The sequence below is a fragment of the Ambystoma mexicanum genome, chromosome 11, assembly GCF_040938575.1.
Source record: "Ambystoma mexicanum isolate Mex_15411 chromosome 11, UKY_AmexF1_1, whole genome shotgun sequence".
Taxonomy (NCBI): Eukaryota; Metazoa; Chordata; class Amphibia; order Caudata; family Ambystomatidae; genus Ambystoma; species Ambystoma mexicanum.
In genome coordinates this window covers 719,867,800-719,892,341 of record NC_090934.1, presented here as the reverse complement: position 1 = coordinate 719,892,341, position 24,542 = coordinate 719,867,800, and the positions used below count along the sequence as shown (strand labels likewise).

The 24,542-nt window shown below is 42.6% G+C and overlaps 1 protein-coding gene across 2 annotated transcripts in view; it reads right to left on the bottom strand.

The window, feature by feature from the left end:
- SYT9 (synaptotagmin 9) overlaps positions 1 to 24,542 on the bottom strand; it is a 1,403,218-nt gene that overhangs the window by 37,848 nt on the left and 1,340,828 nt on the right. Inside the window, exon 7 of one of the 2 annotated variants that reach the window (XM_069623586.1) lies at positions 2,695 to 2,807. The exons of the other annotated variant lie outside the window; for it this stretch is intronic. Within the exon in view, the coding sequence (XP_069479687.1) occupies positions 2,697 to 2,807 (111 nt within the window). The 3' untranslated portion in view covers positions 2,695 to 2,696. The remainder of the gene's footprint in view (positions 1 to 2,694; positions 2,808 to 24,542) is intronic. 2 annotated transcript variants of the gene reach the window in all.

The following is a 24,542-nucleotide window of genomic DNA, read 5'->3' as shown; positions in this document are numbered from 1 at the left end:
TTGATTTGAAAATGCAAATTGACCAACTCAAAGACAACAGACAATGTGCCCTATTACTCTTACTAGACTGATCGTCGGCCTTCGATTTGGTAGATCACAAAGTGCTTTGCAAACACTTGTCCACTGCAGCCAATTTCTCCCAAGCAGCCACAGATTGGATCCAATCCTTTCTTAACAACAGGTCAATGAGAGTCTTCTGCCAGTCTCCCACTGCCGACCCTTCTCCTATTACTTGTGGTGTACCACAAGGCTCATGCGTTTCACCAACCATGTACAATATATTTACCAAGCCTGTGTTTGATGACTTGGCTCATCTGGGTGTCACCTACACCAATTATGCAGATGACAGACAGTGACTCCTACCCCTTTCGGGTGATAACGAGACAGACTTGGCATTGATTAATAAAATATATTCAATCATTCAGGCATGGATGGCGGCCCACGGCCGTTGTTTAAATGAAGACAAGACTGAGATCTTGAACTTAGGAACCCCAGCTAACCTGAACAAACTTGGCTTTCAAGACATCTCATTTAAGATTGATGGCATTAACATCAAAGTCGCCAAATAAATAAAAACATTAGTATTCTATTTGGACTCGGCTTTGAACTTGAGTAAACAAGTTAACACTATGGCCTCTTCAACAGAATACACATGCAAGCTGTTACATGCATGCAAACCCTACCTATCTACCAAAAGCTGCATCACCCTAGCGAGAGCCCTAATCATATCCAAACTAGATTATTGTAATGATCTCTATGCAGGTGCCAACAAACAGATCCTGAACAACCTTCAAACATTGCAAAACAACGCAATAAGAACAGCCTTAAGCATACCAAAGAGACAACATATTTTCGAGGCCAGAAGACATCACAATTGGCTAGCCATTAAGAACAGAATCCAGCTCAAAATTGTTTGCATCACTCAGAAATGTCTAAACAATGCTGCCCCTCAGTACCTAACAGAACAATTATGAAAAAATCTTCAATACGTCCAACCAGAACAATCAATTTGTGCTGCATTGTAGCTCCCAAATGTAATCTAAACAAGGCGGGTGGTATCAGCTTTCCTATTGAAGCCACTCACTTCTGGAACTCTCTCCCCATCCACCTAAGAATTGACCAGACATTCCAAAGCTTCAGGAAAAATATCAGAAACTGGCTAGTTTCTAATGACATTTAAATTTAACCTCCTCAGCTTTCCAGTGCCCATGAGTCCACTCCAGCATTAGTCTCACATTTTATTGTACTAGTGTCAGCATTGCTTGCGTATCGTACTGTATCCTATCTCGCTTATCACATAATGTATGACAATTGTGTGCAACTATCTTTGTGTGCAACAGAATCTTCTGTGTAATGTACTGCAATGCGCCCAGATACCTACGGGTGAGGTGCACTTTACAAATTAATAAACAAAAAAACAAACAAATCCAATCTGAATCAAATAGTTATTTGTTAGTATGCATTGAATTCTCCCTTAGGTCCCAGTTTGGTCAAGAGTTTAATACAAAAAGAGTGGACTTCCCCAAGCCATGTGCTTTCCTGGACCTCAAGCATAGTATTCCAATCTGCAAATAGGGATGCCACAGAGGGAAACAATATTTTCCTTCTAAGTGATACAATTTTCCAAAATGCCCGAGCACATAGTGACACAATGCTAAGGTCGTACCGGTCTCGGGAGGTTAGCTCAGGGGCAATGTGCTCGCCTTGGAAGCAAGACATCATGGAGCACCACAGGTTCGATACCCTGGTCTGCGTTTAGAAACTTCTGGGTATTAACAGCTTTATAAATAACCTATCATATCATATCAAAGCGCCTATTGGTATGCAGTTTGGCAGCCAAAGCACTCTCCGCCAAATCAAGCCCTCCAAAGTGGGTAAATAATCTACCAGTACTAATGGATATATCTCGGCTCCATACAGGAGTTTTGATATGATCTTACATTCAGAGAATCTTAGGACTTGCTTTAAAGTTTAGCTGCCATATTTCTGATCAACCTTTACCAATTGATTAGTCAGGTTGTGGGCACACTTCTTCAACCATTCAAACAGGCTGACTTGGCTTGATTTGGAGGATAGAAAGAAACCCAAATAGATGAGTGAATCGACCTTCTCAATTACCTTCTTATCAATTTTCCATTGATAAGAGGTCTTTTTTAGAGACTTTGTAAACTGCATAAATTTTGATTTGTTTGGATTTACACTTAAAGCATGTTTATTCATGTAAATTGTAAACACATTCAGTAGTCTTTGAAGACCGATAGGAGTACATTCAACAGCAAAAAGTAATCCGCCTAAGACAGACAAAAGGGTTTAAATTGTTGGATTTTGGGTGAAATAAAGTTGGCTCACTCACTTTAACTACCTTCTTTTTTCAAAAGAAGATGTTAATTGTGTCTTTAGAACAATGCCAAATCATTGAGAGAGAACTGCAACAAAGTGGAGTGAACATTTCTGACATTTCCATTTGCCCGCGTTGTATTACCATAAAAAAAAGACAAAATGGTGTACACTTATATAACACAAGCTTTACCTTGAAATGATGGTGATATAAATTTCCTTATTCGGTGATTGAAAAAAACAAGCAATTGTTATATTGAAAATGGAACTATTTGAAATCACATCTCCTCATTCCAAAGCAGATGCTCAGCCAAATGACCACACAGTTGCTCGTTGATTTGTGGTTTAAGCCCCTACCTTCAGAAGCACATCTTTTCTGAGTTTGTTTCTCTTTTTTTCATGGTTTTGAATGTATTCATCCCAAACTGCAATGCGGTACAGAAGAAGATAACACATTCCTTTGGTGTTTTCTGGGGGAATCATGTTTTTTCATAGCAGAAAAGAGAAAGTAATTGCACATTAAACTTTGTTTCATTATGTGTGAAGAATGACACACAATAAACTTGGCTTCACACATTAAGTGAAACAATCTGTATTTTGAGATATGCAGTAAAGGAAACATCTTCCATCACCATTGAGAGTTTGCTGTCTCTTTTCCTGACTCACCACCAATTGAAAATTCAAAATGACCGGTCAAATTAATTGCCTAAAAGTTAAATTCCCCAAGGATATTTGTGATTAGTATCCAATACTTTAAATTCAAATACCCGTATGATTAATTATCTACTATTCCGCATAGAACATGAACACTAAAGGCCCATCTAAGTATTATATGACCATAAAGGTTAATTACTAAAGAAACCCAATAGGAAAAAACATTCCAAGTCAATTACTTAGACGTCCAAGTAAAGAAGCAAATGCAGACTTAACTGGGAGCCTGAACATAAATAGATTCCACTGCCAGTAGCCCAAATCTATTTAAACAGAAAGCCAATAATCCAACATTCGAAGGACATGGAACTTAAAAATGTACACGCATCATGACATTTTTATTTTTTCTCACGTTCCTCGTGTGAATTATTATGCAGTTCATGAAAGAAATCGAGTCCATTCAAAATGTACACGATTCATAGTTTCTTACTTAATTGGTGGATTTTACACAATTTGTGCAGTCCAGGAAACTTAACTGGCTGATTTTATATAATGGTAATGTGTTTTTACTGCAATGTTTCCAGTCAACGGTTTACATGCACCAAATATGTTCAGACCGATGTGATAGAATTTACATCTTCAAATACAACAAAGATAAAAAAGCCATTAAGAAGAAATATTATTGCTTTAAAAAAGAATGCTTTAAGAAATAGTTTAATCACATGACATAACTTTAAAAGGTACTTTCTCTAATTAAGATTTACTTTGTGTGAGTTAGTGCACCCATTTCACTTCTGCCGAAAAGTGGATATTAAAACTCAGCCTATGCAAAATAGTTTTTTACTCACCACTACTACAAGGTTTTAGTTACTATGATAATGTTTCTCTAAATGTACAGTTATGTGAAAAGGAATCAGGTTATTGCCTTTTAAACTTCACTCAAGTGAGGATTTCACTCAAAAAATAAATACAACTTTGTGGGTTTCCACTCTTACGAAGGCAATATAAGGAAGTCTAGTTCTATTAATTTGTCCACTGTTCACTACACCATGAGTTGTACAGGTTAAAATATAAAACATGCATTCCTTACACATAACACATGAATCAATTATTGGACAGATATGTTCAATATATGGCCAAAATACATAAATGCCAATGCATCAATTAAAATAAACAACTATATATCCATATTATTTCAGTTTATGTGAGCATCTGCCAATGGACGTTGACTTTTTTCTCTCAGATTTTGGCCATAAATGGCACCTCATGACTCCAGGACATGGTTTGGACAACCTCATTATCTATAGCTACGCAGAGTTTTCAGCGTATCTATGAAGATGACAACTTAAACTGTCCTGTATTATTGTAATTGCATTTTATTGGCAATGGTATTACAAAATAGATTTGGTATAAGGTTTCTTTTAGGGTTTAGACATCATGGATGCTTGGTTCCCTCATTCCCCAGGCTGGGGTCAAAATCACACCAACAACAGATAGAGAAACATGTATTTTTTGCCTTGCACCATTAACAATGTATAGAGAATCCAATAATCAATATAGTCCTTAAAATGGAATTTAAACAATCAAAACATTCAAATTTCCAAACAGTAAGAAGTTTCAAGAGACATTTAAATAGACCTATACATTTTTTAAAACACTGCTTTAACAAAGTCAAACATATTCATTAATACATTAATATCATTAATGCTTAAAAGAAATGTAATTGCCTCAGCTGTAGTTCTAATATTGTGCTTAATAAATATCCCTAAACTACAGTCATTCGGATATCAATCAAGTGAATGCAAAGCAACATAAAATGTCACATACTTACAGTATCTCCGGATTCACACAAACAAAGCCTAATGTTTGCAAGCCATCTCCTATGCCCCCTTAAATGTGAGCCGTTCAGTCGCACCATTAGAGTAATCCTTTATATTCCGAGATTGCATTTGTACAATCACACTTTCAGCCTGGCACACACCATGAACAGCAACCAAATGTTTTAATTAATTTAAATTCATACTATTGCTTTTCATGCTTTCATAGTCAAGGCAACTAGATCTCTTTTTTAAAACTGCCATATTTATTTCCCCATTAAACAACTTCATAAAATCTAAACCCCAGCATTTACACAGATACATTTGTTAAAGCAGCGTTTTTAAAAATAGATAGGTCTCTCTAAAAGTCTATAGAAACTTTTAACATTTTTTGCTTGTCTTATACTGTTTAGAAGATGTAATGCTTTCATTGTTTAAATTCAATGTGTGAGACATATTGATTATTGTATTGTTTTTAAATTGTTAATGGTGTATTCTGAATAAAATACAGTCAGTTCTCTGTCAGTACTTAATTAAACAGAAAGGTATTTTGGTCTTCACATACACAAGATAAATCAGTGGATAGTGTGGCAGGAAACATTAGTAAGAGAGGGAAAGTTTGCAAGTGGAATGGGTAAGTGTTCAAAATTTCTTCCGGTTCGCTTCTGGTTACCTTGCTCTGTATAAGGAGGTAGTGTTCAGAAGTAGTGTGAAAATGAGGAGCCAAAAGCAACTGAGTGAGGAGACCCTGGTTGAGATACAGTTTCTTAAAGCTAGTGATACGGCCAACTGGTCTCTTTAGAAGGGAGTTGTTTGTTCGTCTAGAAGCCTATTCTCTTGAGTAGCAAAATATGGAAGCTGTCAGTTCCAGTTGGGTTGCTCTAGATTCTTTGTTGTATATCCAATTCACTTGACAAGTCGTGTTTTGATCTGTTTCCTGGACATTTGCTGGTGTGCTTCCATGTGAAGATGTTTGAGTAGGAATTACCTATGTTTGTTGGACAATGTAGAGAAAGACGGTCCTCCTTGTCTTATTCTTTTAAAGTCAGGAACAAGGACTCAAACAGCATTGCTTGATCTAAATGTCAAGCAATGCACCTGATGGGTGTGTTATGCTGAAATATCCCTGTGAAGGAAGCTGGGCCCGTCTATAGTAAGCCTGGTGGGCAATGGACAGGGCTTTGAAGTTTATTATTTTGTTTTATGGGGGGCCAAGGTAGCATATAAAATGCAGGTTTAATGTGTTTGTATCTTTTCATCCTGAGCAGCAGCCTGTCTAACGCTTTTTGTGTTCTTTGAAGATTTGTCATGCAGTATTCTGGGAGTTCAAGATAAAAGTGATATAGTTTATTAGAACTAGTGATATTATATCCATGGTCCTATGAGAGAACAAGAGGCATGGTAATATGTGTTGCAGCATGCAAAGTTGATAAAAAAACAGCTTCTAACAACAGCTCTCAGTGGAATTATCTTGAGGATTCTATCCATTGTTGGTCTGAGATTCCTTATCGTGGATGAGGAGGTGTTTGAGGGGGATGCGATGCAAAGCATGATTTTCTGTTTTAGAAGGCTTGGGTTTTAGTCTATTTTACATCATCCATTTGTCCACGTCTGTGATGCATCTTTTTAGGTCTGGAAGATCAGTTGAAATGCTAGCTACCAGCTTGTAGATAATTTGAGTGTCAGGTTATTTGGATTTGTAGACTACCTAGGCTAATGAGTTTCAATAAGGGTTTCATGTAAATGTTGAAATGGAGGGGTCATGGTGCACAGCTTGGGGAGCTCTACAGTCCAGTTGGCATGGCTGGGATCAGTAGGGGGCCATAATACTGCTTTTGGTTCTATTGGTGAGAAGGAGGTAATCCAGCGCAGAGCCACTTCTTTTATTCTAATGTCTCCCTGTCTCTTTTAAAAGAATCTTGTTGCCAGTGGTGTCAGGAGCTACTTAGATATCCAGATTAATGAGATCACTCGCAGGGGTGCCATCTGCATTGCTTTTAAGGGTGTCCCACATTGAGCACATGGTTGATTATGTGCTCCTTGCTGGTCTAAAACCATGCTGTGCCTCATTAAGCATGTTATTTGATTCAGTGAATTCCTGGAGTTGGCTGAATAGAAATGTTTTCAGTATTTTTCTGATTAGAACAGTGGTTAAGATTGGCCAAGATTTGCAGGGTCATTTGGGTCAGCTGCTTTTTTTTTTAGATGTGACCTGAAGTATCCTGATTTTAACAGTAGAGGGGATTCTCCCAATGGTGACTGAGTTATGTACGAGTAAAAAAATACAGGCACCAGATATGTTTCATGATGATTTTCAATAGACTGCAGGGGCAGAGATCTTCCAGAGAATCATTTTCAAAACCGTGAATACTAAATTAGTCTTTTCTCCCATCATTACCCAAGCCCACCAATCATTTGGACTCAATGAACTATTGTCTATTCCATATTCAGCAAGGTAAAATGTTCTGATTTCTTTTAGGGAGTCACAAACCGTTACTCAATGGCACGACGTCTCCACAGTATCTTTTCCCTAAAAGAAACTGCATTGTGCATTTTTCATGCCTGCCATTTTCTGAGCCCACAAAACTTCTCCTGTGGCTAGACAATTTAGTCTGCATCTGAGAAGCATATCGCGATAATGCTGAGACGGAAACTGCTGCAGACATCTTGGAAGTGAGTTCAAGCCTTTCTTTTCATCATTTCTCAAGCAACTTAATTTGCTTGCTCACATTGTTCCAGCATGCTTATTCAATCCAATTTTTGCAATTTACGCTTGACCTTGCATGGATTAGCAGCTAGATCACTTATACTGATATCCTTCTGTTCAAGAATCTTTTCCACCTTCAATTTCCATTGATTTACATATTTATCCCGACCTCCCCAATCGGGATCAAAAATCGCAAAGGGGGCGATAGCTGTTTCATACCTGCACTTTCTGTATAGGGCCACTGATTTCCATTGAACCAGAGATTCTGGGAATTGAAGCTTCAGTTCTTGTCTGATTGTACTCATCGGTGCAGCATTGGGAAATTGCAACAACGGCCGCCAAAACTGACCCTCTAGTTTCTCCCATATGTCCCAAGGCAGATGAAAAATGGCAGCAGATCCATATGTTAGAACTTGTGCAATTTTCAGTTTATAGAAGGAAATAATGGGGATCATTGTGAATCTCCCAAACTTCCTATGAAAAGCTCTTCCATGGTTTGTTAGTGCGGTTAGTCTAGATCTCAGCTGTGTATGATGCCCCTGATCATTAACATTTCGGTTTATAACAATTCCCAAATAAGTCATGGTTTCCACTATTTCAAGTGGCTCAGTGTCCACTCTCCACGTAACTTTCTCAGTTTTCTTTTTATGGGCCAATTTCATTGTGAGTACCTTGGACTTTGCTACATTCATTCTTTTGCCATTCTACCTTAAATAGGAATTAGAGGCCTGGATCCTGTGCTGAAGGCCAATAGGTGTTAAGTCTAAAAGACCAAGTCATCATCAAAAAGTATCCAACGCACTGATCCCCAACTAATTCTTTGGGGGAAAGCAATGCCATCCCTCTGTGTGTCATACAAGTCTACAATATAAAAGCAGAAATGGAGGGGGGCTAGTGCGCATCCTTGCTTCAAGCCATGGTACGTACAGATCTTTTGTGACAGATGGCCTTTCCCTGAGAGTCAGATCCAAACCGAGGTATTTGTATAGAGTGCCTCTATGGCTTCAACGAAATCCTTAGGACAATTCCACGCTCTCAACTTGGCCCAGAGCTTCTCCCTAATGACTCCATCGAACGCCTGTTTGAGATCTATAAATGCTAGGTAGAGGCACGTTTCTGTTTCCAGTGCCCTCTCTTTTAATATATTAATAATAAAGTGATTTAGAGTGGTGCCTCTGGTCCAGGACACCACTCTTCTTAGCCCACGATCTAAGATCTCTCAGCAGGGCGGTCACAAATAATTTTCCTATTGAGTCTAGAAGGGCGATAGGGCAGTAGTTCTTAGGCACCGCCCTCTCCTCTTTTTTGAAGATGGGCACTATATTTGCCTCTGTCCAAGAGCTAGGAATCTTTTTATTTGCCATAATTTGAGCAAATAGGACTGTTAGGAATTTACTCCATTGGCTTTTATTTTTTTCAATTCCTGATTAGGTAGCCCATCAGGCCCTTCAGCTCTAGATGTACTCAGATTTTTTATTATCATCTCGATGTTTAGTTCATCAAAGGTGAATTTCCAAGTTGTGGGCTGCTGCTCTTCCACTCTACTTACTACCCACCGCGGATCCGCAAACAGGGTAGTATAATGGGCCACCCAGTCCATTTTGGACACCATGCTAATGATATTACCTGGTCTAAAGGAGCCACCGTTGTTTATCCCATACATTTCTGGTCCTTTTGGTACAGACCACTTTTAGCATGTGTTCTGTGTTGTTCTGGGCTCTAACAATCCTCACTTCTGTTTTATAGCAGAATATTTTTAACATATCCCCTTCTTTATTTATCTGCCCAATGGAATTCCGCAGCAATTGTCTCCTCTTTACCAGGTCCTTGTCATAATGATGTTTCTGATACATTTGTTCTCTAAATTTCCCCCCACCCTGAAAGCTATAATCCTGGAGAATCCCGTGGTATTCCACCCAGGATGGATCCGCTAGAGCAGAATCTCAATCAGCGTCACATCATGCTGTTTCAGCCTTAGGCAATTACCTCTCCCTTCTAGTTCCACCTCGCCCATTTGTTCCCTCCTTTTCACCCCCATATTAATTTTTCTGGAGATAGCCAGCAGCTCATGATCACTAAAATCCTGCAGCATAATAATAAAAGTCTCCACCTTCTCTCTTAAATTTCCAGAGACAAAGCAATAGTCGATGCAGTATTCCTGCTCCCTGCATTTCCATGTGGCCTTCCCCGGCAGATCACCTATAGTGTTGCCATTGAGCATGCGCATGTCTCTTGGTTCCAAAATACTCATCCATTCCTGCTCCCTTGCATTCCATTCACTCTTTTCCAGTGGATGCCCTTTCCTACTCAATAGCTTAATTTTTAGGTCACCACAAATGATTATTTTGGCAGCCTTCCTCTCCCACCTCACTTCATCAATCGCCTTTCCAATCAACTCTGCTAGCTTAATTTCCTTACTCATAGTCACTCGCAAGTAGATATTGATCAGAAGAAGCAAGTTTTGCTGAACATGTCCCATCTGCTCCAGTATCAAAACCTGTATGTAAGGATTCGGACAATCTACTTTTACCATATTCCAACTCAAATCGAATTTAACCAAAGTTAGGAGACCCACATATGGGCGGCCAGTTAACCTCTTTGGAGCTGGGTTTAAAAAGACGGCATAGCTATCACAGAGGGTGGTAGCCCTCAGCCAAGTCTCCTGGAAACACAACCCATTGAATCTCTCTAAATCCGAGATTCTTTCTGCAACGAGTGACTGAAACCCCCTTGTGTTCCAGGAGGCTATCCTTAATGGCTCTCCCACTCCCCTAGCATGGATCTAATCTCTCTTAATTCCACTCAAAGCACCCGCTATCCAGCCCCAAGATTCTCCCTCAACATTCATTCCCTCTTTTCTGAGTCTTTTCGTATTTCCCTTTTCTTTTCTTGGTTGTCAATTGTAAATTTCAGGGATCTCAGATTATTTTTTTGAGGCAGGGAGTCTCTTTCCTCCATGTCGCTCTATTTCCTTTCAATGTTTTCAGTTTTTGTGTTCTTCAGTGATTCTCTCAGAATTGTAGCTTCTCTCCAGTTTGCTCTTATCCGTTCCTGATAATCGCTGATCTCATAACCCAATGGGAGGAATCTATCCTTCCAAGATAGAATGAAATCTTTCTTGGCTTGCTAAGCCAGGTGGAGTTTTACCCAATCCGTCCTTTTGTCAAGAACAAATTCCACAATGCTAATATCATTTGTGGATAACTGGTGTGTCGGTATGATGCAATTCGGCAGACGTAGAGAGTTTCTTCTATTGAGCACTAGTACATTTGATCCACCGACGATTCTCTCAAAATATATTTTAAAGCTGGGTTTACGGGGGCCCTTAGCCATTTTCCCATTGTCAACTTTGGCAGATTTTTCAGCGGGAGCTCCTGTTTTGTCCTTATGCCTCGGCATTTCACCCCACCTCTTCCACAATGGGCTTGGTCCACTTTTTGGCTAAGATCTCTTTTCTCTTCTCGTCCAATGTTCTGAACAGGCTTGACCCTTGTGATAGAGTAATAACTCTGGAATTGTCACTCAGCCTTTTTGTTTCCTTCTGCAGTGGTTTCATCATTGCCTCTAATTGGCTTTCAATTTTCTCCCACTCAGAATTTCTGACCTCTTTCCACCTCTCATCATGTTCAGCTCTTTCAATTTCTTATATCAGATCACTGAGGTCTGCTTCCGAGATATCAAGCACTTCCTCCTGTAATGCCTCTTCACGTGGTTTCACCGGCTTGATAATCTGGTTTTCACCCCTCATAGCCAGTTCTTTCTGTGCTCTTTTTGGATCTGGACTATTATCAGTAAGAGGGGGAGCGTACATTTCTTAAAAATGCTCTCGAGCCATTTGATTTTCTCTTTGGGGCTGGTGGGCTGTTTTTAGATTTCTTTGTAGTTTGCCGATTTTCCTCGTTTGTGATTATCGAATTTGATTTTACTTCCACTGCTTTAGTGCGTTTGAACATAGAAAGATATTTCCTTCCTAAGAAGATGGCAGGGCACTTTGTTTTTCTAAAGTCGGCAAGACAGGCTCACTCAGCTTGGTCTGTCTATATTTCCTACATTATCATCTCCTTCTTAAGAACTTGATTTCTGTAGTGCCTTAATCTGAGCCCTCATCCATTCACCATCTGATAACAGCGCCTCCATCATTGCAGTTTTTTCCAATGTTTCCCTCCTTGCCAAATCACAGAGGCGATTTTTCAGTTTACCGAGACCTCAGCCTCTTTGTCCAATCTGGCTTCCATCTTATTTGCCAATGTCTCCATACCCATCAGCTTGTTGGATATTCCCAAAATCACAGCGGATTGATCTTGGAGGCTAGCAGTAATTGCCTCAGACAATTTTGTTAAGGGTGAAAGCGACGTTGTGAGAGAAGCCATCATAAGCTGTTGTAGCCAGGCCACTCATCCGTTCTCAATGGGTGTTACGCTCACCTGGCTCCCACAGAGGCGTCGATCTGAACTGGACAGCTGCGGTCTCCACCAATGTGACGCGTAGGGCCGGGATGACGGACTGGACTGGCCCACCTGGCTTCGTTTGCTTGGCCCGTAGGACTATTCTTCTGCAAATGTAGAAAGGGAATTAACCACCCGTGGAGTTGAGCGCAAAACCCCCCACCCCTGCTGTTCTCCCCACTGATCACCTTTGATGTCCCCTCTTATAGTCTCACCTGAGGGTTTGAAAAGATGAGCTCTCCATCCTGCATTGAGCGCAGGGGCGCGTAGATAACCAGTTGCTTCACTGGCTCGAAGGAATTGGTGAGTTCCAGAACAATATTGACTCCGAGATTCCCGGCAAGACGCCGTAAGTATGTAGTTCGTAAGAGTTCAAATGCCTGACTTTCACACTTGTCCGATTCCTTGCAGGTTGCAGCTTGACCCTAGTGAAGAGTTCCTCGTGGCAACCGGTAATATTCTGGTAAGGATTTGTATTATCCAACACAGTTCGATAAAATAATGTCAAGATGTAACCTGTTGCTTTCTCCCTTATTCAGGCGCTGAGAGAAAGTATGAAGTCTCGGGGAATAATGCCTCAGGCGGTAAAATCAGGTAAGTCTATTGTGGTGAGGAGGGTTCCCCTCGTTAGTTCCTTTGTTTCACTTTGCTGTCATTTTGTTTCCCCTTAGGGGCCGGGGTTCGGCGAAGGTGCAATGGAAGCTGCGCCGATCGTGAAGAGGAATAGTACCCCCGGTGCTAAAATCAGGTAAGTCTATGGGAGGGTAACTAATATTCCTCTGTGTATTCCCTTGGCTCACCTTGCTGTTCTTGTCTTCTCCTTAGGTGCCAGAGTGCGGCGGGAACATGCAGGAGGATGCGGTGGAATGTGAAGATGCTGCGAAGGCCGGTGAGTTCAGCGCGGCAGTGCAGCAGGCGAGGCGATGCGCATAGAATAACTTCTTTCTTCCAGCTCGAAGGCGCGATGGAACGGGAATTCAGGTAAGGATAAAAGGTTTTGCTCTTGTTCTAACCTTTGCTCCTTCTTTCTCCCTTTTTCTAGGAGCTCCAAACTCGAGGCGGGCATGGCAGAAGCCTGGATGCAGATTTGCAGGCACGGTGAGCGTTACGCTGCTGGATGCAGAATAACGCAAATCGTGTGCTGCTCTTCGGGCGTGGTTTAAATAGCCTCCAAAGTAGTCCCAGGTGAGTATTCCTCCCCAGCCCCACCCGAGTAAAAAAATAGTCCCTAGGTAAAGCAGTCCCTTGCAAGCCTCTTTGGGCTTGGAGCTCTTGCAGCATGGTCTGCAACAGGTAAGTTTGCAGCATGGTCTGCATCAGGTAAGTTTTAATCTATGATCCTGGCGCCTATGGCGCCAGGACTGACTCTTCATATGAGCCTGGCGCCATAGGCGCCAGGACTGCACCCAAATAGCCCCTAGCAGGGGTTGTTGGGCTGGCTTGGGATCTAGCAGCTGCTTAGTAACTGTGGTTTACTTTGTTTGATCCTGCAGGTTCTTTCCCAGACTGTTCCAGTCCCATGACACCAACGACAAGGTGGTAATGTACTATGCCATCTACCGTTTTTTTACCTTTTTCTCATAGACTGGTTTTTGAGTCATGAAATATACCAGCTTGTGAGGAGGCTGAGACTGTCCTGATGAATGTGGCTTCATTAAAGTTAGGCCACTGAAACCGGTCGACGGTGTTTGTTACATCTAAAAAGGCACCAATTTGCCTATATTTTAGCTTGAGCAAACCATTTTACATTGTCCCACTTTCTGTTAGTAAAAATTCAATTCCATATGGAAAGTGGAGACTGTATTGTCTTTGTCTGTTGTTGGAATAGGAATCCATCCTATTTCTCTTGTCTGTGTCATTTTAACCCGAGCAACCTAGGGTCAGTGTGACAATCAATGGGTTATTAATGAATTGTCTATCCCATTAGATGCCACATGAGCCTCTAAAGAGGAAGAATTGATCCTCTTTACCTTCCTGGGTGTTCTTCTTTTTCTTCCCTTTTTTTACTGGTAGTCTCTTCCGATTATAGTCAATCTGTTGGAGAGTGGTCTGGGACTCACAAGGTTGAATGTATTACACACCATAGAAGTTGGTAATTTCATTCTTATTCTGTCACTATTCGACAGGCGTTGTAACACCGTAACCTAGCTGAGAGTGCACAGTAGGCAGGGATAGTACTCTTGTTTCGCTCTATAATTCTGTCTTCTGCCACAGCCTTGTTCTATTTTTCACTAATAGACTCGAGTCCACACCACAGTAATCTTTGGGTTTGGTTTTATCAACTGGACCTTGTCTTGGGTCTTTTTGTCGATCTTGATGGTAGACCAATCTGTCTGGTTGGAATTTGTGTTACCTCCAGATTTTCATCAATGTTCTGTTCCCTTTTTTGAAGTTGTTGTGTGTACAATATCGCAAAATTCTTCTTTTGTTAATTTTTATAAAGGACATTTCGGGAGCAATCTCGTCTAAAGCTGAGTTAATCCAGTTTTGAAGGTTGTTGAGTTGCTCATTGGATTGTGTTGGTGTGTCTGATGTGATGATTAGTATGTTTGATTCTAGTATGTCTAATAACATGATGGTATGTGCTTCGGTGCAAGATGTGAAGGGGATCAATGGACTGTAGGATGATTTTGCAGGTATTGAAGCTGCTGTAAAGATTGTGAATGGAAAGATGTTTTTTAGAGGGTAGTTGAACTGGGAGAAGACTGTTTGGGTTGTGTGTTTGTCTTACATCATCTATATTGTCCTAAGTTGATTACTTAAATACTCAGACCTGTTATGGCTTCAGACCTGTCTTCCATTCTGCCTTAGTTCTTTATGGGGTTGCACCAAAAATGATACCCCTTTCTGATGGTATAATGAGGACATATCCTGACTACGGTATGCTTATGTAACATGTCGTCATTCTAATCCATGGTTATCACAGATAAGATATTGAGCACATAGTTCTGTTGTTCATATGAAACATCTTTAGCTTTGCATAAATGTTCCTCTTAATAGAACAACAGTATCCAAAACCTCCTGAATTCTTTATGGCACTCTGTGTAACTGTCATGATGCCTACCCCCGGGCATCCAGACCAAGTCCATCAGCCCCGGGAGCAGGCATCCAGATATTTATTAAAAGCCCAGCAGCCCCGACTAGGGGCTGTCTGGGTTCAGTCCTGGCGCCTTAGGCACCAGGCTCATAATAGAATTCAGTCCTGGCGACATAGGCGCCAGGCTCGTAGACATTACTTACCTCAGGCAGACCATGCTGCAAATGAATCCAAGCCAACGTGTGGCCTGGATGGGTCTATTTTACTACAGGGACTATTTATACTCGGGTGTGGGTCTAGGGGGACTTCTTACCTGGAACTACTTTGGAGGCTATTTAAACCACGCCCGAACAGCAGCACATGCTTCGCGTTATTCTGCATCCAGCAGGTTAATGCTCACCGTGCCTGCAGTCAGCATCCAGTCTTCAGCCACGCCCGTCTCCAATCCAGAGCTCCTAGCAAAAGAGGAAAGAAGAAGGAAAGGTTAGAACACCGACTTTATTTCATTCCTTACCTGATTCCGGATCCATCACGTCTTCGAACTTGATAAGGGTATTATTTCTGCACGCGTCGCATCGCCAGCTGCAGCGCCGCGCCATACTCACCAGTCCTCACAGCATTTTTCAATCCGGTGCTGCCTCCATCATTTTCTTCGCCGAACTCCAACACCTGGGGGAAAACAAAAGAAACAAAAAGGTGAGCCAAGAGAGCCGACAAATACAATCTCTTACCACTATAGGCTTACCTGATTTACCACCGGAGGCATTACCCCTTTAATACACATCATCTTCGTATGCTGCACCTATAAAGGGAGAAAACAACAAGTTAAACTCATGCAACTTTTACCGGACAGTGTTGGGTAATACAGACACTTACCTGAACGCCATCAGCTGTCTCCAGGCAATATTCTTTTGAACCAGCTGCAATTCAACAAGGGAATGGAACAAGAGTGAACATCGGACATATTGAACTCTTTGAACTTTATAAACCCCGGAGTCAATATTCCTACGGAACTCCTCCAGCACCTTCAAACCAGTGAAGTAGCTGGTATCTACGCGCCCCTGCATGCCATGCAGGATGGAGAGCTCATCATTTAAAAACATAAGGTGAGGTTACTAAATGGGGATATTGGAGGTGACAAGAGGGGAGAAAGAGAACAGTGGGAGGGGGCCATCACTAAAATCCATGGGTGGCTAAATCCCTTTTTCCACTTGCAGGAGAATACTTCTACGGATCACGCAGACGAGATTAGGCGGGCCAGTCAAGACAGTCATCTCAGCACTACGCATCACGTTGGTGGAGACCGGAGCTGTCTGGGTCCGATCGACACCCCTGTGGGAACCAGGTGAGCGTAACAGAACACGAAGCCTATCTACAAATCCCCACCCGGGCGTAATGGAAACCTCAGAAAGCAACCAACTAGCCCTATTGTTAGGGGAACTTAGGGAAGAAGTGCACTCCGCGCGCCAAGAAACTAATGCCCTCAGGAGAGAACTGATTGTGTCAAAGGAGCGCACTGACGATCTTGCTAGACAATTGCTGCAAAACCAAGCTGGGCAAACACCATTACCTGGACTTGGGGGGAATTCAACTCCTGTTTCATCGAGCAATCCTGTGTAAGTGGTTCTACCAGGGAGCATTCCTTTAGCTCCACCCGAACGTTTTGCTGGGGACCCGAAAAAGTTCGCCGTGTTTATGAACCAATGCCGCTTGCACTTTTTATGCAGACCTGGAGCTTTTCCAAACGACCAAGCCAAAGTAGCCTTTGTACTATCATACCTTAGTTGCAGCGCAGCGGATTGGTCAATTCCACTAGTCAACCAGGATGACCCTTTTTTTTGGGATTTTCAGGGTTTTCAATTGTGCACGGAAAGACTATTTGCCAGACATTCACAGGGACAGGCCCTGGATAACAAACTTTTATCCTTACGACAAGGTAACCAGGATCTACTAACCTATATCGCAACCTTCAATAGGTTGGTGGTGGAAACCGGATGTCCAGAGGTAAAATGAATTACATTATTTCATCGTGGACTTTGGGGTGAACTCAAAGATGTTTTGGCCCAAGTTGTGAACCCACCTCAGGATTGCACAGAATATATAGACTTAGTGGTCCAGTTAGACCACCGACTTCAGAATAGAAAGGCTGATCGAGCTAAGTTCGAGAATCGGGTATTGGTTAAACCCAATGTTACCCCCAAAGGAACATATGCATCAGAACCGATGCAGATCGGGGGGGTTAAGGGACCCTTAACTCAAAAGGAAAGAGAAAGGAGACGGCAGATGCAATTGTGTCTGTACTGTGGGGCCTCAGGACATTTTCTACGGGATTGCCCTATAAAACCATCCAAGAAAGTAGTTGGAGTTGCTGATAGAAATCAAACAGAGCCTGATTCGGGAAACGACCACGCCCGACAAGCGTAGACGTCTGCTTGCTGAGCTTGAAGAAGGATACTCAGACCTCGCACCTCATCATACCATTGGTCCTTATTGATCCAAGGCAGCCATCACGTATCCACACAGTAAAGGCTTACACTGATAGCGGGGCCGTAGGAAACTATATGGACCACGAATTGGCTTCTAGGATGAATCTACCTCTACCTCCCTGAAAAAAGACCACTTCGGATGTCATCACCACAGTCGATGGAACTGAAATTGCCTCTGGGCCTGTAACTCATTCCACCGCAGAGATGACACTGTTGGGTCAGGATGGGCATCAAGAGACTATTGTGTTCGATTTAATCAAAGCCCCGCAGTTCCAAATAATACTGCAGATTCCTTGGTGGGAAACACATAATCCTTGTATTGATTGGCGCAAGAAGAGAATAACCTTCCCAGATTGTGCACACACCTGTTACCCGGAAAAAACCTTGAACACAGGCCTGGCCACAGTCGCTAATCCAGTCGTGCAGTTACCTCAGGAATATCAAGAATTCCAGGATGTTTTCCAAAAAGAACAGGCCAAAACCTTACCACCTCACAGATCATACGATTGTCAAATCGACTTCATACCCGTTGCACAACCTCCATGTAGTAGGATCTACGCCCTTACGGAACCCGAAAACCTTCACCTACGACAATACTTGGACCAATACCTTGCTAATAGCTTCATTCGTCCATCCAAGTCCCCTGCATCCTCAGCTTTGTTCTTCGTGCCTAAAAAGGAAGGTGACCTCAGAAGGTGCATAGACTACCGCGCATTAAATCAGATCACGGTTAAGAACCGATACCCATTGCCTCTGATCCCTGAATTACTAGAGCAAGTAAAGGATGCTTGCATCTACACTAAATTAGATCTCCGAGGGGCATATCATCTGGTACGTGTAAAGAAAGGCGATGAATGGAAGACTGCCTTTCGCATCAAGTACAGGTTATTCGAATACCAGGTGATGCCTTTCAGGTTGTGCAATGCACCAGCAGCCTTCCAGTATTTTATGAACAATGTCCTTCGTGAACTCATTGACGTCTGTGTTGTCGTATACATGGACGATATTCTAGTGTACTCCTCCTCAGAATCAGATCATGTGAAGCACGTTTGTGCAGTCCTTAAGAAACTTCGCCAGCACAAGTTATACGCAAAATTGGAGAAATGTGTTTTTCATTCTACAGAAGTTGAATTCCTTGGATTTATCCTGACTCCAAAAGGAGTTCGAATGGACTCTCGAAAGGTGGACGCAATCCTCAAGTGGTCATCACCCAGTTCAGTTAAAGGGGTACAAAGCATGCTTGGATTTGCTAATTTCTATCGCAGATTTATTCCTGAGTTCTCACATATTGTACACACCATCACAGAACTTTTGCGAAAAAACAAACGTTTTTTGTGGACTGAAGAGGCTGAAAGAGCCTTTCAAGAGCTAAAATCGAAATTCATGTCCGCACCTGTTTTAAAGCATCCACGCCCTGAGCTTCCATACATAGTTGAAACTGATGCATCCAGTTTAGCCATGGTAGCTGTCCTGTCCCAGAAGGATCCTGAAACCGGCCAACTTCATCCAGTAGCTTTCTGGTCAAGAAAGTTCTCAGCACCCGAGTTAAACTATGCAGTTACTGATAAGGAGTTATTAGCCATCAAGTCCGCCTTCAAGGCTTGGCGGCATTATCTTCTTGGTGCTAGGCATACCATCACTGTAATCACCGATCACAGGAATCTGCAGTATTTGAAAATAGCCAAGGCCCAATCATCGCGTCAACTTCGATGGGCATTATTCTTTGCCAAATTCGATTTCGTGATCACCTATCGACCAGGTTGTAAAAATGGCAAGGCAGATGCCTTATCCCGAATAGGGATGGGAGAAGCATCTTCGAACCCGGAACCGGTGCCTATAATTTCAGAACAAAGAATTCTTGGCATAACTACTCTACAGATTTTAGAAGATATTCATTTAAAAATCCAACAACTTTTTTCGATCCTGCAGCCCTGCAGGACTGGGTAAAGAAAGGCAAAGATTATTCAGTCAGCAATGACCTACCTTACTATCAAGGGCGTCTATTTCTACCACACAAGGAATGACAAGAACTAGTTATCTCCAATTATCATGATGCTCTGAAGGAAGGACATCCAGGTATCGCAAAAACTGAAGCTAAAATTAAAAGACAATTCTGCTGGCCCACCTGTCGAAAAGACATAAAGTCATTTGTGCTATCTTGTGGTATCTGCACCCAAAACAAAAGTCAAAAGAAAAAAACAGCTGGTCTTTTACAACCTTTGGTTATTCCTCCTACACCATGGCATACTTTGTCTTTAGACTTTATTACTGATCTACCTCCCTGTACTGGATTTAACACCATTCTAGTTATTGTGGATCTTTTTTCCAAGATGGCCCACTTTATTCCTTTAAAGGGATTACCTTCCGCTTCAATTTTGGCCAAGGAATTTCTCGAAAACATTGTTCGAATACATGGATTTCCTTCTGTATTGTTCTCTGACCGAGGTAGCCAATTCATTTCTCAATTTTGGAAAAGATGTTGTCAATTAGCGCAAATCGACGTGAGGTTATCAATCAGTCACCACCCCCAGACCGATGGTCAGACGGAGAGGACCAACCAGACTCTTGAACAGTACCTACTCTGCATGCTACACCAAACCGAAAGCAATTGGAAGGATATTTTATGGATTTCCGAATAGGCATACAATAACTCTGTACATTCTGGAACCGGACAAAGCCCCTTTTATACCATATATGGACATCATCCTTGAAAATCAGAACTCGATTCGCCTCAACACTTAGAAATGCTCGCAGTGAATCATTTGCACTCTACTATTACACAAGCCTTTAAGGAAGCGACAGAGCATTTGAAACAAGCGAAAGCGAAATACAAGAAAAATGCTGATCAACATAGAAGTGATGCCCCACAATACCAGATTGGAGATCAAGTTTGGCTGGCTACAAAACACATACTTCTAAAAGGCACTCAGACTTTTAATTCTAGATATTTGGGACCTTCCACTATTAAGGGCATTATCAACCCGGTGGCCGTCAAATTGGAAGTATCCTCTAACATGCGGATCCATCCTGTCTTTCATGTTTCACTCCTGAAACCACTTCAATCCGGGACAAGACTAGCCAAACCACCCGGCCCCATCCTTATAGATGGGGAACCCGAATTTGAAGTTAAAAATATCCTGGACTCTAAAATGGTTGAATTAAGACTTTTTTATTTAATCGACTGGAAGGGTTACGGACCACAGGAAAGTTCATGGGAGCCTAGTCACCACGTTCATGCACCTCGGTTGGTGAAAAAATTCCATCGTAACTTCCCAGACAAACCAGGACCGAGGGGAAGAATACCTTTAGGAGGGGCCTTAGGGGGGGATTGCTTTCATGATGCCTACCCCCTGGCATCTGGAACAAGCCCATCAGCCCCGGGAGCAGGCATCCAGATATTTATTAAAACCCCAGCAGCCCCAGCTAGGGGCTGTCTGGGTTCAGTCCTGGCGCCTTAAGCACCAGGCTCATAATAGAAATCAGTCCTGGCACCATAGGCGCCAGGGTCATAGACATTACTTACCTCAGGCAGACCATGCTGCAAATGAATCCAAGCCAACGTGAGGCCTGGATGGGACTATTTTACTACAGGGACTATTTTTTACTCGGGTGTGGTTCTAGGGGACTTCTTACATGGAACTACTTTGGAGGCTATTTAAACCACGCCCGAACAGCGGCACATGCTTCGCGTTATTCTGCATCCGGCAGCGTAACGCTCACCGTGCCTGCAGTCAGTATCCAGTCTTCAGCCACGCTCGTCTCGAATCCAGAGCTCCTAGCAAAAGAGGAAAGAAGACTGAAAGGTTAGAACACCGTCTTTCTTTCAATCCTTACCTGATTCCGGATCCATCACGTCTTTGAACTTGAAAAGGGTATTATTTCTGCACGCGTCGCATCGCCAGCTGCAGCGCCGCGCCATACTCACTAATCCTCACAGCATTTTTCGATCCGGCGCTGCCTCCATCATTTTCTTCGCAGAACTCCAGCACCTGGGGGAAAACAAAAGAAACAACAAGGTGAGCCAAGAGAACCGACAAATACAATCTCTTACCACCATAGGCTTACCTGATTTACCACCGGAGGCATTACCCCTTTAATATGCCTCATCTTTGTATGCTGCACCTATAAAGGGAGAAAACAACAAGTTAAACTCATGCAACTTTTACTGGACAGTGTTGGGTAATACAGACTCTTACCTGAACGCCATCAGCTGCCTCCAGGCAATATTCTTTTGAACCAGCTGCAATTCAACAAGGGAAGGGAACAAGAGTGAACATTGGACATATTGAACTCTTTGAACTTTATAAACCCCGGAGTCAATATTCCTCCGGAACTCCTCCAGCCCCTTCAAACCAGTGAATTAACTAGTATCTATGCGCCCCTGCATGCCATGCAGGATGGAGAGTTCATCATTTAAAAACATAAGGTGAGGTTACTAAAAGGGGATATTGGAGGTGACAAGAGGGGAGAACGAGAACAGTGGGTGGAGACCATCACTAAAATCTACGGGTGGCTAAATCCCTTTCTCCACTTGCAGGAGAATACTTCTACGGATCAAGCAGACGAGATTAGGCGGGCCAGTCCAGACAGTCATCTCGGCACTACGCATCACGTTGGTGGAGACCGCAGCTGTCTGGGTCCGATCGACGCCCTTGTGGGAACCAGGTGAGCGTAACAGTAATTCAGTATTCTGCTCTGTCCCGTTCTAAAAATATGAAAAAGCCAAATCATGCTTGGGGTAATGCCCCCCTTTTAGAGGTCATGCAATATGGCCAATCAAGATGCTAACTGTCCCAAATCCTAAAGCCATTTTAGGTTTCATGGGTATCTTGTGTATTTAGGTTTTGCCTGAGAAGTGTGTGTGTGCAGTTAGCCTGCTGGGAGCACCTGTGGTAGTTGGGACATGTCCCAACATCACCAGACCCAACCCAGGTATATTTTCCACAGCGCCACCAGGCATTTTAGCCACAACACCACCAGCGTAATGCCCAATGCCACCTTCCTACCATGCCCAAACATTACCTCCCCTGATACAGCCTGCCACTTTTGGCTGCCAGACTTCAGCAATTGTTTTGGACAACTGAAGTTGGGGCCTGACAGGACAGGAGCTCAATTGGGAGACCTCCCAGCGTGTACAGGTTACAAACATGCCCTTGGTTGTCCTTGTGTAGAATACCTGGTCCAGCAATCATAAGGTTTTTCAAGAAGTGCCCACTCTAGATGCGATCCTCCTTTAAATGCTCACAGGGATGATTATTTGTAAATCTGCAGTGGGATGTTACATTTGTTGGCAATTTACAAATATAATCTGCCACAAATTCAGTGCTTGTGTGTTGGCACATAGGCTAGGGATGTGATTTTGGAACATTTTAGGAAAGCCCATCAGGTGTGAGTCAATGTTATGTTTGACTGTATGCTGAAATTCAAGATTAGCTCTAAGGACGCTGCCGCTGGCAACATTGGTGATGAAATAAAGAAGAGTAGAGACATGGAAATAGAATTCAACTTTTTTTTAGGAAGTTAGGAAAGCATCAGGATCTTTATTCAGTCTCTCGTTGATTGCCACAGGAAATGTTTTAGTTGGATACAACTAAAACTCCAGGTTCCTTGATGAAAAACATATTTGTGAATGTACTTTTTGAATGGGATTCCAAAAACAATGATTCCATGTTCCAACATACAACGGTTCTATGTAAGAGCACTTTCTTTAAAGTATATTTTATTGGACTTACAACAGAGGAAAGAAAAAAAAAACATTAGTGTGAACGGGAGGAAAGGGAGGAATGGGAAGAAGGGGAGAAATGGTGGAATCACCACCGTGAGAGGGAACAGTGGCAACACTTACCCGGACTAAACCCAGCAGCGCTGGGAGCCGAGGAAACAGGCAGTGACAGCATGGCGGTTCCCACTCCCTTATCATGTGGAGTCGAACTGGAAACAAACAATAAAGACCCGACGGGTCCCAAACTCTTTATTCACAGAGGGTCATTATATAAGGAAGACACAGCTAACGAGAAGCATTCACATGTGACCGCAGGCTACACACAGAGAAAGAGTCAGGCAGGCGGTCACGGTCTCTTGCACATTCCCGTTTCCCCTGCAGCCATGCACCACGTGGCTTTCCCCACAGATGACGTCACTAAGTTTCACATATCCGAGTCTGCATTTCCCAATGATAGCTCACCTGCCAGTGGGAAGTACAACGCTACGGAAGCGTTAATAACATCATCTGACAGGCAGACAGGGGTACCCCGCAAAACTCCAGTGTTGACGGGAGAGGCTGAATGGCAAACCACGGGCAAAGAGAAAGGAGGCAGAGCTGTTTTCTATTTATAGAAAAAGAGGCCAGAACAGCCCTGATTGGTCCACACAGCCCCAACCCCTATATAAGGATGAAACTGATGAAGGACTGTGTGTGTTTTTCCGCTTCTCTTGCAGAACACTGGGGAAGAGAGAGAGAACTGCACCTGAAACGCTCTGGGCGTATGAAGACTAGGCGTCACCTTTCCTTGGTTCATCCTTATCACAGAGGAAGAAAGAACTCTATTCAAGAACTTTGAACAATCATTTTTTTTTTTTTATTTTCTTCTTTGTGAACCTGAATAAAGGCAATTTAAGTTCCTTCAAGCGAGCTGCTGTCCGCCTCATCCTTACAATTAGATAAACAAGTAAGCTAAAATTGACCGTTAGTAATCCCAGGATGCAAGAAATCATTGTCCCATGTTTTCAATGAATCACTGCCCATGTTAGCAAGTAACCATTTAAGCAATAAACACCCGTTCTGGCGTTTGTAAGCAATGAACACCCAATCTGGGGTCTGAACCAGATGGCAGTGGACCAACGTCCATAATGGATGTTTACTGTTTTTAGCACCCCATGGCTAACCCGTGTGGTGCTAAGAGCAATGTATTGTTTCTCACAAATATTGCCTCATCTAACATGGCTCCCATGGAAATCCAATCATTCTATTTTCATGGAGGCCATGAGCAGGCAGTAAGGCAAGGAGAGCCACTGAGGCAGTGCAACCGCAGGAGTTTGAAGTAAGTGGGGGTCGGGAAGGGT